Source organism: Strix aluco, chromosome Z (assembly GCF_031877795.1).
Source record: "Strix aluco isolate bStrAlu1 chromosome Z, bStrAlu1.hap1, whole genome shotgun sequence".
Taxonomy (NCBI): domain Eukaryota; kingdom Metazoa; phylum Chordata; class Aves; order Strigiformes; family Strigidae; genus Strix; species Strix aluco.
In genome coordinates, this window is record NC_133971.1 from 60,928,184 (window position 1) to 60,942,932 (window position 14,749).

General features: G+C 42.9%; 1 protein-coding gene across 6 annotated transcripts in view; it reads right to left on the reverse strand.

Moving 5' to 3' along the window:
• Nucleotides 1–230: 230 nt before the first annotated feature.
• NRG1 (neuregulin 1) overlaps nucleotides 231–14,749 on the reverse strand; it is a 305,415-nt gene continuing 290,896 nt past the window's right edge. For 4 of the 6 annotated variants that reach the window (XM_074812991.1, XM_074812990.1, XM_074812988.1 and 1 more), the window contains 4 exons: nucleotides 11,589–11,715; nucleotides 9,990–10,120; nucleotides 9,277–9,480; nucleotides 231–5,469 (listed from right to left, as the gene is read on the reverse strand). In XM_074812991.1, coding sequence (XP_074669092.1) covers nucleotides 4,818–5,469; nucleotides 9,277–9,480; nucleotides 9,990–10,120; nucleotides 11,589–11,715 — 1,114 coding nt within the window. In that variant the 3' untranslated portion in view covers nucleotides 231–4,817. Of the gene's footprint in view, nucleotides 5,470–9,272; nucleotides 9,481–9,989; nucleotides 10,121–11,588; nucleotides 11,716–14,749 lie in introns of those variants that run through there. The other 2 variants (XM_074812989.1, XM_074812992.1) reach the window with 2 other exon arrangements.

Here is a 14,749-nt window from a genome sequence, read left to right on the forward strand (position 1 = left end):
CTCAGGGTAAAGCTAATAATTCTAATTTAAGAAACTAAAAATGTTCTACCTAGGAACAAGGGTGTGTGCCAGAGACCTCCATAGGGCCAAGTCAGAAAACTCAGGGAACAGCAGCCCACAAAGACAGAACAAGACCTTTACAACAACATTTGTGTCCAGAAAGACGGTGGCTAGTGACCTGACACAGTCTGCTGGGCAGCTGGGTCAGTACAACACATAAACAATTTAATCCAGCACCTCATTTACTGAAAATGAATAACAAAACCTTAATAAATCAACAATTACTTATTGCTGTATTTGGGATAATAAATTCTTTAGTTTATCAGTAGCTTGTGGCTTCCATTGCATGTTCTTTGAACAGTTTGCCTTTCAGTTACATCCCCTTTCTCTCCTGAACAATAAATTAGCATTCATTTTTCTTTTAAAGGAAAAGAGAGGAAAAAGAGGATATATTACAATTTTTTCAAAGCAAAAAGAAAAATGCAACATATTTTTGACATATATCTTAAAATAATATGAGGATAACTTTCTCCACGTGTTAGATGCCTATGCATAAATAATAAAGGACATTATGTTATTTACAGTGTTACACAATAAACTAAGAGTCTCATTTAACACATGAAGACAGTAAATGATGAGAACATCCAAGTATGTACAAGATGCATTTACAGTAGAATAGAGAATTACAAATGATGATAATTGGCCATGTTCTTTGTCTGCACTTCTCTGCAGCATTTCATAGGTGCTTTTTTTGTTTCTTACTAGAAGTAAGTCCCAGCTAATAGTAAGTAGACACACTGCAGGGCCAAGAAGTGTTCAACAGGCTGAGAAGTGTGTCCTTTGTGGGGACACAAGTTTGCTATCCTGGATGTTCAGGAAACTGCTTGCAATGTGTGTGAGAGAAGCAGGGAGATGCAGCGTTGCTGTTTTGGAGGACTGGAAAGAGAAGGCAGTGATCGATCTCTTAAACCTGGGATTGTTGGGGTGGCTCAAGTGAGGAACGGAATAGCTGGGCCAAGAGGAACGAGTAGGTTTTCCTCTGTTACACGAGAACCTCTGTGGAGCTGTAACAATTTACACCAGCTGAACAGGCAGGCTGTACCAGGTTGTGCACAACATATTCCAGCTATACACCCCTGAAGGAAGCCTTTTATCCTGGAAAAGTTCCTGCATACACAGGGAAAACTCACAGCTCAAGCTAAATGACATGGAAAGAAACCAGGACAATCTGAACAACTTTGTCACCACTGGAACATTTCCGCCTTCTTCAAAGTACGTTTCTCCTTGCCATGACTTTCAGCCAAAAGCTGGCAAGGGTTTCATAGTGATAGCTTGAGGGTGTTGGGACTGCCTAGCTCAGAGGTCTGGGTAATGAAGTGAATATCCCCAACACAGGAGCTGGCCTTTCCTGTAGGCACTTGCTGGCTCTGCTCCATGCTGCTGCAGTCTCCAGCCTCTTGGCCAGCTGGAGCTGGCTGCAGCCTGCCAGCAGAACCTGTGGCCATGGAGACTTGCTAACTTCAGGGTGTGACACTTGACTGACACAGAGTACCCTCACAGTGTGCTAAAAGGAAGTCCAGAGGTGAGCGGCCACATCCTGCTCCTACTTCCGTGAGTGCCAAGCCAGGGCAACTCCCATAACTTGCTGTTGCCTGAATTGTGCTGTAAGGCTGGAGTCTCCCCAAAGACCTAAGGGCTTAGGCAGCCATATCCCCAATTGTATTTTCTTGTTCTTAGGTCCATGTGAAGTCCCCAGCCTAATTTCATGTGTACCCTATAACACACTATTATATGTACCAGGGGGAGGAGGAGCAGGTACTGCACACCACTTTGACTTTGAGGCACTGCAACAGAGAGGTGTGACATTTTCCCCTAGACCTACACCAAATAAATCTCACATGTACAGCTCCCAAGCATGCAATTGCCCCTTCATTTTATACTGGCCCTCTATAATAACAGTGCCAGTAAACAAATAATTTACTTCAAGGCAAGTTCCTTTCCTTCCTGATTAATCTAGGCTATCACAGACACTTCCATGAGATCTTGCCTTGTTGGTGATCTATATGGAGGAGATTACAGAAGACCTGTGTTATAATCTCTATTCTGCCACTAAAATGGGTGATTTTGGGGCAAATCTCTTGTTCCTCTGCCATCCTTTTTCTGTCTTGTCTGTCATGTAAGATCTTTGCAGTACCAGAGACCTTACTGAAAGGACAGATTTTCAAGTGCCTCTGGAAACTCAACAGTGCAAATCCTTTGGAAACTGGTGATCTACAGCAGGAAAGCCCACCTGGCCCTCTATACTACTGAGTCGCAGTTACTAAGGAGCTGGATGTTCTACTGCATGGGATTGCAGATAAATAGGCATGACTAAAGGAATCAAAATGAGTGTATGGTCTCTAGAATTTGTAGAGAGCTTTTGTTTTGGTCTGCAAAGGCAAAGTGTGTTCAAGTACATGCCAGCTAGGGAAAAAACAGCAAAGGGGACTTAAGTCCAGACAGTATGTATTTGACAAACTTTGCCATCTCCCATAGACTTCTCAAATAAGCAGTGCTATTTCAGCTACCACATAGCTCAAAGCTGTGCTAGTTTCCTAGACTTTTTCTTCTGCCACCAACATCCTAGTGCATAACTTTGTCATCATCTTCTTCCTATACTAAGGTTTTTTTTTGTTCATTTTCTGATGTATGTGGTGGTCAGGTAGACTCACCCGTATTCTTACTAATGTGATATGGTTGATTTATACAGTGAGCAACTCACTGACTTTCATCATCCTAATAAATAGCTTCATTTACTAGACTTTGTTTTCAGGTCTCAAATCAACAGGACACCTTGCTCAGCAAAACTCTTAAGCGCATGCTTAACTTTATGCATGCACTGGATGCGTCAATGGGAGTCTAGCACATGCTGAAGATAACTTTTGCTGAGCTTAGCATAAGCATATGTTTGAACAATTTACTGAGTCAGGACCTTAGTTCCTCGGGTTTACATCTCACAAAATTTCCTTGACATTTCTCTTCATTTAACTGGGACCAGGATGTGGTCCAAAGGATGAGTGCAGTTTGGCTGAAATTCTTTTTCTCTTGACAATGGCTCTATTTAGAGTCCAGTAATACCTGTAAAACATATGTTCTCATTTTCAGAATCCCCAGAGTCTAGGAAAAACATTTGTTTTCCACATCAATCCTGAGTCTATGCTGTGCCAACTGAACACACAACAAAAATCAAAAGGAGAGAAGAGACAGTGTGACCCTGACTAAACTGATAGGAATTCAGTGCAAAAGAGGCCATTTGCTTCTGTCTGAATGGATGCAACCACTCCAGCACTGACAGCATCCTTGTTCATTACTGAAGACTTCAACATCATCACTGGCTGTATAAACACTGATATCAAACAGACAAGCACACTATAGCTGTGACTCACATGGTGTGCTTGCCTTCATAAACGGGCTTTGCATCAGCCTTGCCTCTCTCACCCCAAATAATGGAGTCAATAAAGGCGAGAAGAAATGAACTCCATACTTCTGCTGCGTCCTTCCTACTTGCCTATACTTTTTAACCATTCAGCAAATCAGTTCTTCCCTGAAAGTTATTCTGTGTCCAAGAGTAACCCTTACTCCAACAGCAACTCTAACAAGGTATTGCTAGAAGGTTGTCAGGGTTCTTTCTGAGGATGAGAAGAAAGGGGAGAAAATTGAGGAGAAACAAAAGGATAAATCATCTATTAGAAATCAACATTAAAAATTAGAGGTGAAAACTGATTGCACTTTTATTAGTGGCATTTGTTTTCCAGCTAGATCTCTTCCTTGCTTGGTTACAGATATCTGCTATTATATTTGCCCCATTAACTTAAAGTAATATAAATCTTTTTTTTTTCTTTTTTTCCTTTTTTTTCTTTTTTTTCCTTTTTTTTTAATAGAGTATTGGGTTCACAGCTTCAGCTAACCTAAACCCATTTTCTAAGGGATAACTAGAACAATTAATATCTGAAAAATAATGAAATAGCAGCTCCTAGTGATTACAAGCTGTCCTCTGATTAATAATATATTTGGTTTAAAATCACAGTATTACTTTCTTTCTATAAGTATCATTATTTAATGCAGGTGTGGGTTTTTGTTTGGTTGTTTTTTGTTTTTTTTTTTTTTTTTCTTTTTGTTATCCTGCTGTAATTAATAGTAGCATGCTGTTGGATCTACTATTATCCCAGTGCTCAAAGAAGCAAACCTTTTGGCTGGCAGAGAGCAGACAAAACTCATTTCATATACAGAAAACAAATAAAACTTTTTAGAGAAGAAAATATTTTTTGTTGTTTTTCTAGCTTTTTTTTTTCCTTTTTTTTCCTCTGTGTGTGTGTACATTTTTCTCATGGGGTGGGTAGGGTGGGAGTGCCATTACAGGGCTTTTTGATCTGGGGATTCTACAACAAGCGACCAGAGGGACTTCTGCAATTCTTGTAAATCATACATCCAGTCATCATAATGCAGTGCACAAAAAAGCCAGGACAACTGAGGGATAGAACGTTTTGCAAAATACTATGGGACAGCCATCATTGTAACTATACAAAACTTGCTCTCAACATAACATAACATAAAGGCACCATTGATATCTTCCCCATTTTTGAAATACTGTAAAAAATTGCTACATATGGCACATAACACATTTGTACATACGTATATTTAATTTATAAAAGTTTTTTTTTTCCTCTCCTGTTTTCTATCAGTGGAATTGCTAAAATAAAATAAATTGTTTAATTTAAAGGTGGAATACTTCATTATATAAAATAAAGTTTTACATGTGAATCTATGTGTTTTACGTTTTATACAGCAATAGGGTCTTGGTTAGCTATCACACTGGACAACCTTGCTTGCAATTCTTCCGGTGTGGAGAACCGATTTGCTGGGTTAGTCCTGCTTTCAGCCAGCCGGTAGGCAGCGGCTGGCTCCAGACTGGTTGCCATGGGGTTTGGTATGCTCAGGAATGGCGTATCCTCACCTATTCTTTCATCTTCGGTTTCGGTCTCAGAGCTGCTGCTCTCAGAGCTCGTGTCAGAGTCCACTTCCACCCTGCTGGAAACGTGGCCATTGGGCTTTGTTCTTTTGACCCTCCGGCTGTTGGTGAGTTTCTTTGGAGGCTCCTGTGCTGGTTCGTACTCCTGCGTGGTCTCATACTCCTCATCCTCCACTATCCGCAGAGGACTTGGTGGCAGGCTGTTGGTCTCGTGGGCAGCATTGTGGTGAAAGGAGTTGAACTGCTGAAGGTGGTGGTCATACTTCTCACGTAGCTGTGGCGGGGTCACCAGGAGCAGTGGTCGCTCCTCTTCTATGAAGGGACTCACTGCCACCGAAGGGACGGAGACAGTCAAGCTGGAAGCCGGTGGCGACATTTTGGAGGGGTGGGACTTGGGAGAAGTCGGAGTGTGGAAATCGATGGGTGACATGCGAGCTGGTGTGGTCATAGCTGAGACATACCTGAATGAAAGAGAAGGGGAAAGGTTGTGAACACAGTAGTGGCGGTGACGTGAACGTAGCTGCTCACATGGGCTGGAAGGGAAAAGGCAGGGATCCCTTAAGATCCTTAGCATCCTCACACAGGGCTAACAGAGAAACTTTCCTGTTACTATTATTCCTATAAAAGCGCTGACTTACGAGACTCTGAGCAAAAACTTTTGAGAGCAGGAGGAGCACAGAAAAGCCCCCAGGTCTGTTCGCCTCAGAAGAATCATGGAGATGTAAATTATTTGCCAGAATAACCTCCTGGAATGAATCCACGAATGGGATTCAGAGACTGTGGGACTGCCAGAAACAAAATACATTTTCAAGTATTGTCTCAAAAGGAAAATGGCTGCTGCACTTCTGGCAGAACCTGGGGTACATGCAAAGAGAGGAGGAGAGAAAGGAAGGGGGACTGAGGGACAGTCCTCTTGGGGCTTCACCCTCTTCTGGCAACAAGACTCTCTCAGGCTAAGGAGGAAAGCAAAGTTTGGACAAAATCTAGAGCCAGATTCTCTAATTTTAATCACTGAGGGTAGTCACAAGAGGATTTGCAGCATCATCTCAGCAGCTTTGTGCTGCTCCACTCCTTGGGTGCTAGTTACCCTGGCTGGTAGGTCTATCTGCAAAGAAACATGGAGTGTTGTTTGTCCTCGTGTGGGAACAAATGCTGACAGAGAGGACTGTCTGGCCTAGTGTTCTTGATTGCTCTGCAAAATTTGCACCTATTCCTTCATAAGTTTCTGTGGCAAGGGTAACGGTCAAAGGTGATTTCTGAAAATGAAGCTCAGGTGCCAGTACAGAGATTGTCCCACAGGAAGAGGACAAAAAGTGTGAGACTCTCAGCTGGTTTAAATCAGCTGAGCTCCATGAGATGCTATGAGGTCATGCAGATTCAGGTGAGAATCTGCCTGAAACCTCTTGATCAAAGGCATAGTGACTAGCATGGCATTTTGTATAGTTTGGCTTTGCTTTTGTTCTTATCCTAAGTTCACCTGCCTGAATTTCACCTGTGTCCAAATTTAAAATCTTTCTAAGCTCCATCTCTTACACAGGCTCATTGAGACAAGTTATGTGGCTGTTACTGATGAAGTTATTTAGTTTTTCAGTAGTGATTTATTTACTGAGGCTGAGGCTGAAATTACCAAAATAAATCTGAATCCAACTTTCTTATCCAATTTATGACTCAGTTGCACATCTTACACTTGATTAAAACAAAGTTATTGGATAAAAGAGAAACTGGGACAGATTCTGAACTGATGTATAGTGGAGTAAAATGGTTTCAGTAGAGGCACATTGATTTACATCAAGTGAGGAACAGGAGAAAGAAAAACAAAACTGGAGTTATGCATGGAAAATAATCAAGTTGGTTGCTAATGTGAGCAGAGGGCAATTAATAGGTCTGTGCATTGGATGAATGAAGTCATTCTTTATTTTCCTTCCATGAGTGAGCTTTTCATCCCTTTCACATTTTTAAATAGGCATTGACTGAAAAACTGAAGCCTTTCTACTTCCCCAGCTGGTACAGTGTTGGATGTACATCTTGATTTTAGCTAAACTGGTTCAGTTAACATACTAAGTTAGTTAAATGTGTTCAGCATACTGTGCACACTTCCATCAGTCAGTTTACCCATACTGGGGTGTTGTGCATTCACATATCTGGTGTACTGCCCCACACCATAATGGGGTAGTGCTAACAACCTGCTGTCCACAAGCTGAGTCACAGGAGCCAAACACATGCAGATGTAACTCATCCTGAAAGGAAGGCTGAAAGGTGGTAGATCTATCCAGCTTCATGGTCAACAAGAGGTAAACCATGCTGGCTCAGTGAAAGTGGATCAGAGTGTATCCATGGCCAGCCAACAAGCATTAACTAGTTACACGCTGCCAACTTCGTCTTATAAGTCCAGCCTTTCATGCGGAGATGTTTTTTTGATCTTCTCTCCTCTAAGATAGCTAAGGACTTGCAAAAATATAGGTGCTTGGGTCCTCTGCTCATGTAAACAGGTGTTAGGGCATGGGGTCCGATAAAGGGATGGAGTAATGTAAAATAACTCCTCATAATGTCTATTCTATTTAATTTTGAAAACTGTGAAGTAGCTGGAGGGTGGAGGGAGCACAGCCTTGATCTATCTATCAACTCACAGCACTGCCACATCTGATGGCTTTGGAAGTAATTTTTCAGCTTGTACATTCCTTTATGTTTCAGAGTAATTTTTAGTTGCAAATAACTCTCATTTTCCCCTTGATATACACACACACACAAACATGCAATCCATCTCAGAAATAATCTGCCATGTATTTCCTGCTTGCTAAAAATACATGACGCCTGATTTCATGCCCAGGGAACTATCTTTTGCATTCCAAATTCACAGTTGTTTCAGGCACAGGTTAGGCCATCAGTGTCTGGTGAATTATCACAGAAATGTTGCTGCTTTTCACCTGTAGCATAATCTTCAAGAAACACAATAATTGATGATTACTGCTATAGGTCTTGATCCAGCAAAGCACTTAAGCACACACTGAGATCTACCCATGTGAGTAATCTCACTGATTTCAGTGGGGCTACTTGCATGAATAAAGTTAATCTTGCTGAAGTGCTCTGCTGGATTTGGGCCGTGGCAGTTTATGTCATGCGAGCCACATATCTTGAAAAGAAATTTCATGGTAAATAACAGATAACTTTGTTAGAAGGAGAGAGACTATCCTTAGTGGTCCTATAGGCCTTATTCAGAGATCACACAGCTGTGGTGCCTTATCCTGCTGCTACGCAGTTGTTTGTGTAGCAGAAGGAATACCACAGAAATAGCTTTTGCTGTACTTGCACATTCATTTTTCTGGAAATCACAATTTGTCTCTTATACAACTTTGTCTCCTTGGGGGTTGCCTGGCTGCATTTTTTACATCATGGACATCCCACAAGATCAAATCCCTTGTGATTTCACAATGCTCAGAGAATTGGTCCAGTAACCCTTTGTTTTCCTTTTCTTCTACCTCTGATTGTTGGGAGCACACCTCTCTTTAAATGTCTTGTTTCTTCTAATTCTTTTGTTACTTGGGCACCATCCCATGCTCTTGAGATAAAATCCTAGCCTAAAGCTGAGAAGACTTTTTCAGTGAAAGTTTTCCTGCAACTGATGCACTTCAAGGCAGACCTTAGGTACTGATGAATCAGCCTTTTCAGAGAAAATATTACTTTGTTGGAAAACTCCTGGCCAGTTTTATTTCTAACTACTGATTTAGTAACTACCCAGGTTCTTCTGGCTTACACTTTGCCTTCCTTGCTTTTATTTAATAAAGTGTCAAGGGGAATTTTTGAAGGAGATAATGGGTTTAGGAGCTGGAATCCCCCAGAAAGGAGGTGGTGGCAGAATTCCTATATTGCTTAGGAGTCCTTAGTGTCCTCCTATGGTCAATACACTGCTTTCTCCCTCCTTTGTCTCACAGAATTCGTTGTTTTTTTCACTTGCTTCTTCTAAGAAACTGATAATTAGGCAAAGATATGTTCTAACTTTGCAATGGAAATTGCTGACATATGACTTCAGTGGAGCTTATCCAAATGTCAACTGCTGGCTATTAGGAATAAAAATCCAGCAGAGGCAAGAAGCGAAGAAAGCTTTTGTTAGACTTTAAACTACTACCAAGCTCTCCACCTTTACAAATACAGAGATCTACACCCTACACGAACAGCTGCACTGTTGTGTTTCCTCCTGTGCTCCCAAGCTTTGAAATGCTCTGGGAACACCAGGCCTTTTCAGCTGAAAGCAGTGAGGTGGTGTGTACTACCTTTCACTGTGAGGAGAGTCTCGGTAGGAATCAGGGGTCTCTCTCGCATGCCGGAGGAAGCTGTTTCCTTCCCGTGGCCCACCGATACCATTGAGGCGGCCCCGGGGCCCCACTGGGCTGGTGTGCCTGCTGTTTTCCATGGAGGAGCTGACGAGCACTGAGTGGCTTTCGGAGAGGATGCTTTCAGTGTGGCCATTACTCCAGCTAGAGAGCAGCAACCAGGAAAGGAGAAGGGAGGGGAGCATGAGAGCGTGTTTCGGTGGCAAATGCAGATAAGCAGAAGTTTAGCCAGGGCAAAGACAGGGCTCTGCTGCTGCTTGGGATGTGCAGCATAACCTTCAGGTTGGTAACTGGGGCTGCACAGTTTTGTGAATTGTATGAATTCACATGCATCAAGATAATTTTGCATGTGTGGATAAAAGAAGAGGGAAGGAGGGCTTTCCAGTCACCAGGACTGTCACTGATTTAGCAGTTTACATATACTAAAATTCACTGTAACAGCATTGGAATGCTGTTCAATCAATAAAGCTCTTTGTAAATTCCTGGGAAGATAATTACTTAGGTGACATGACATCAAATATTGTTAGTCTTAAAATGAAAACACTATGAAGGGAGCATAGATTTTTCTGGGTTTGTTTTTTACACATCTTTTTGGTTTTGCAACAGCAATAGATCATATATTACAGCTGCTGTTTGCCTTTCCTTTCCAGTACCTGTGGCTGGGTGTCTGCGTGACTGTCACGGAGTGATGTGTTGTTGAGGTGTAGTGGCTCGTAGAAAATGAAGTCTCTGTTTCTCTCTCGATGACATGCTCGCTAGAGATCACGTTTTTTGAAACGTACTGCTGAAAAAAACCAGACAAACCTCAGGTTTACAAACTGTAATTCATAGCACATTTGCAGACATTAATTTCCAATCTTCCCCCCCTTCCCTCCAAGTCACAATTTTTTACATGTGCCAAAGCACAAACTTTGTCACTTAAATACAGGCAGAAACTACACTGACACACTTGAGCACATTCATGTACAACTCTGCATACATACTCCATCCAAACTCAAAGAAGGAGGAAAAAAATGAGGAAATTAGCAAAGGTCTGCATCCCAATCAGGCTATAAACAACATACATATTTAACAAGGGAATGAGAAGTCTTCATGGATAGAGACCTGAAAAGGCACCCCCCTTTACTACCAGAAACATCAAAAACACTGTTCTCTGATGGAGAAGACAGCAGTAGTAAGCAGTAGCAATTGTTCATTGCAGGATAACAATCTGGGCAGGAAATAACTATTTTCAGTGCCTGTGGATGCAGGACTGGGGTAGGCCTATTCATCAGGGGATGTTCTGAAGAACGGGTCAAAACCTCCTGAGATGAGGCTGGAGGTGTGCAGTGCCCAACCTCCCACACAGCTTTCATGTGGAGGTCCCCCAGTGCTGTTGTTGGTAGGACTCTCCATTCTCCTCAGTGGGGAATCCTGGTTTCTCTCTCTTAATAATCTGACTATGGATTTAGGTCTTTTGAGGGGAAATATTGGAAGCTGAGCTCTTCTGAAAAGGTGTCCTGGCCTTAACCAAGGTGGGAACACTGCCATTGACTTAGCAGAGTCAGGGCTCACCCTTACAACAAGCAGTCATGAATATGTACAGTGATGGTGGAGCAGGAGAGCAGGGATGGCTTAAGATGGCAGGAAGCCAATGTTGCCCCTGGGCACCAGGCTTTCCTGGGAAAGGGAGGAGAGGAGGAAGTGGCTACAGGCAGTGTGAGCCCTGGCCTCTAAGGCCAGGAGGCTTGTTCAAGGGTTTAGTTGAAGAGTAACTCTCTGCTCTGCTCTGACAAATGGCTGGGGCATGCTGATGGAGTATCTGCCCCAGTTCCATCTCCCCAGCCACTGCTACTGTCCAGGTGAGATCTTCATTCAGACTTTTACCCCCGAGGGGGCTGTCCCTACTCACCAACCATCAGGCCAAGGGCAGTAGGAAGAGCAAGACACATGTGTTTGAAGAAATTGATCCCTACAGCACTTAGTCCTGCTGTAGAGCTGTTAGTATTTTTTTCTGAGGTGTTTTTCTTGCTTTCAGTGTCCTAGATCCACAGGCACAGCTGCAGCACTGCGGCATGCCCCAGTGAATGGTTATCTGCAGAAACATATCTCATTTTACGGCATATTTTTTGCAAAGTCCCTAATGGTTTCTGGGTGGAGAAAGGCAGGAGAATTCAGTAACCAGCCTGCAGCTGGTAGAAGTTTAAAAGCTGTGGAGCAAGTTTTGCTGTGGCACTGGCAGCCTAGGCTGAAATGAAGGCAGTAAAACCTACGTTCACCAGCTGGACATTATCTGACGGTGGGTTGGGGTGGTGTGGCCCATTGGCCATGTTCATCACATTGTTCCTTTCCGAGCGCAGGCTCTGCCGAAGGCGGTCATGCAACTTTTTCCTCTGCTTCCTGTGCACAAAACACGGAAATGATTTTTATAGACAAAGGGAAAGCAGCTGCACCTTTCAGCATGTTGATGATGATGATAATAATAACATCACTTTTTTTGCCAGCACTTTCCCCATCACTGCAAGATCTCAGAGTAACTCTGAGACCACAGGTCTCATTGCAGCTGGAGCTGTGGGGACCTGTACAGGGGGAAGGATGTGTGGGAACCCTTCCAGGAGTCAGCAGGACACAGAGGGATGGGAAAAAGTGCGAAGAAGAAGGAAGTATTCCTAAGCCATGGTCTGTCTCAGGAGCTCTTTTCTGCACTCAGAAAGGAGGGGGGAGACATTTTAACCCATTCATCTTGACTCACTCACTGTGGCCATGGCCACATTTCTGACAGCCTACTGGGTTACGCTTGTCCATTCACCAGAGCGAGCTGAGGTGGCCTTGCCTCAGGGCTTGCTTGCAGCCACTGGAAAATGTGGCGCATGCCATGATCTTTGTGATATGGCACCTACACATTTTTGTGTGGGATTCATCCCCTACCTCCACAGTGCACTCCAAATATATAAATGTGTTACAGAAGTGAAGGGTGCAGAGGAAGCCTCAGAAATCCAAAGGGAGCAAGTGTGTAGGTATGACTGAGCTTGCAGCTATCCTTGCAGCTCTGGAAGGTTCTGTTACAGCAACATCAAGTTAACCCTTGAATCTAATGATTAGCAGGGGGAGGCCAGGGTTGCAAATGCATTCATTAGAACCATCTATCAACCACATGTACTAATGGCATGGTCTCTGGCTGACTTGTATGCTTCTACTGTGCCCTGTCCTCAGCAGATCCTTCCCCAGTTGCTGATCCTTCTAGCTCTCCTCAAGAGAACTTTTCAGGAGATCATTACAAGCTGTCAGTAACAAAACTTGAGGCATATTAAAACCTGGTGCTGTGAAGGCCATAAAGAACACACTAAATAGAACGCCAGAATAAATAACCAGAGAAAGAGCTATTCCATTTTAGACGTAATTTACTGATATTCCCCAGCTTTGATTATAGTGAAGAACTTCCACCATCCTGCCACAGAATCCAGGGAAATGAAGGACACAGGCTCCAACACACTGCTGAGTGCATATGACCTTGACTGTGGCAAGAACTAAAATACACACAATTCCCTAAGCTGTATGCAGAAGTGCAGATAGTTTTGGCAGGGTAAAACTGTGTAAGATATAACCATTTTCAATCCTGTTTTGAACTCAAGGGGACTATTCCAAGCTTTCCAGTAAGAAGGGGGAAGGGAAAACAATAAATATGCTGAAGCTTGATAGCCAGGAAAGCTTAAAGACAAAGAAAACACAACTTGACACACTGCATTTTACATATTTTCTCTCTGTGTATGTGCCTGGACAGTGCAGGATGTTTAATTTATGTTACTCCACATGAATGGTATAAGCAGACATGGCTGCCTTGGAAATGCTCCTGTCTCAGCAAGTCACAGTCCCTGGTCCATGTGGGCTTTGTCTTTGGAGGACAACCAGGACTCAGGACAATCCTAGAACACACAGGCGGTTAAAGTGGATGGAGAGTGCAGTGCCAGGAGATATTTTAGCAGCCACCCAAAGACCTGACTGGGCTGAGAAGCAACACAGACAAAGGTTTAACTTGATTTTACAGCACCACTTCATGAGACCTTGGAGACCTTGGCAGATGAGGACAACCTGAGTACCCTGACATGGTAGAGAAAGTGGGTTCTAGAGGGAGTTTTTGTTCATCATCTATGGGTCTGAGATCCTGGCACATATTGCCTGGGAGTCTACCCCTAGGAAACTGCATTACTTCCAACCTTCAGTGATCAATGTGTTTGCCTTTTGCATGCTTCCATGTGTGCTCTTTGTCCTCTAGTAAAAGGACACTAACTAAAACCAGAAATTACTCGAGGAAACTGAGAAGAAAGAATAATGCGAAAGCTAATGTGTACTTCAATTATTCTGAGAAGCCTTTTCCTTAATGCAAATGACTTGCAAATAAAGAACATCTGAATTAAGACTCAGTGTCAGAACATACTGCCTTAGCATTTGACCCGCAGTATCTCTTGCAAGGAGACCAACAAAATCTAAATCATTACATTTTATTTAGTGTGTTCTCCTAACATCATTCCAGGATCTCCCCCAGTTTCTGGGTTTACCCCTACTAGGAAGAAGAGCATGCAGGCAACATCTCACAAATAGCAGTCTTGCATCACTGCTGCATTTGGAGGGCCATGAACTGGCAGCTCACTTTCACTCTCATCAGCTGTGTTTGAGAACATTTCACTTTTGGCTGGCAGTGATCGCTGATGTTTGGGACAAACCATGACATAGCATCCAGACCCCTGATGGATTCTGGGTGCTCTTTATATAGAAAACTGTACTTCAGGACCTTGACTAAATGTTTGTTGAAATTTATGGGGATGTTTTGGCTGATTTTGATGAACTTTGGACCAGGAAAGGTATTGTTTAGCTGCCCTGACTTGTCAGTTGTCATTTCTAAAAGCAATAGTTGATCTTATTCTTTACTACTGTTTCAGTCATTCCCCTCTGATCACTGGTACAAGGCTGTGGGTGGGAGCAGCATTTGTGTGTGGCTGGACTCTCACTGAGGGATGCAAATGATTCCTCTCCTCCCTCCCTTTTAACACATCCATTATTAGTGGGGTTTTCAAGGAAAACCAACAACCTAACTGTCAATAAGGCCCTGCAACAGTTAATCAGGTTTATACAAATGTGGAAGATTTATGATAAGGGTTTGCCGTGTTTTGGTGAGAGATTTATAAGAGCAGCCAGAGGTTTTGGCAGCACAAATCCTGCTGATGTTAGTGTAATTTATGGCTCAGAGTGCCTCATGCGTATTTGAGAGTCACCCCCAGTAATTTACAGAGAGTCACAGAATGCATTTAAGTGTCTACTTTTGCACTGAGAGCACTTTCGTGTTCAGTTCTTTGGCTTTCGGTGTTTAGTAACTTTTAGCACCATTAATCTTGCCTCAGGTAAAAACAAACTAGGCTGATACCTGAAATTTACTGCT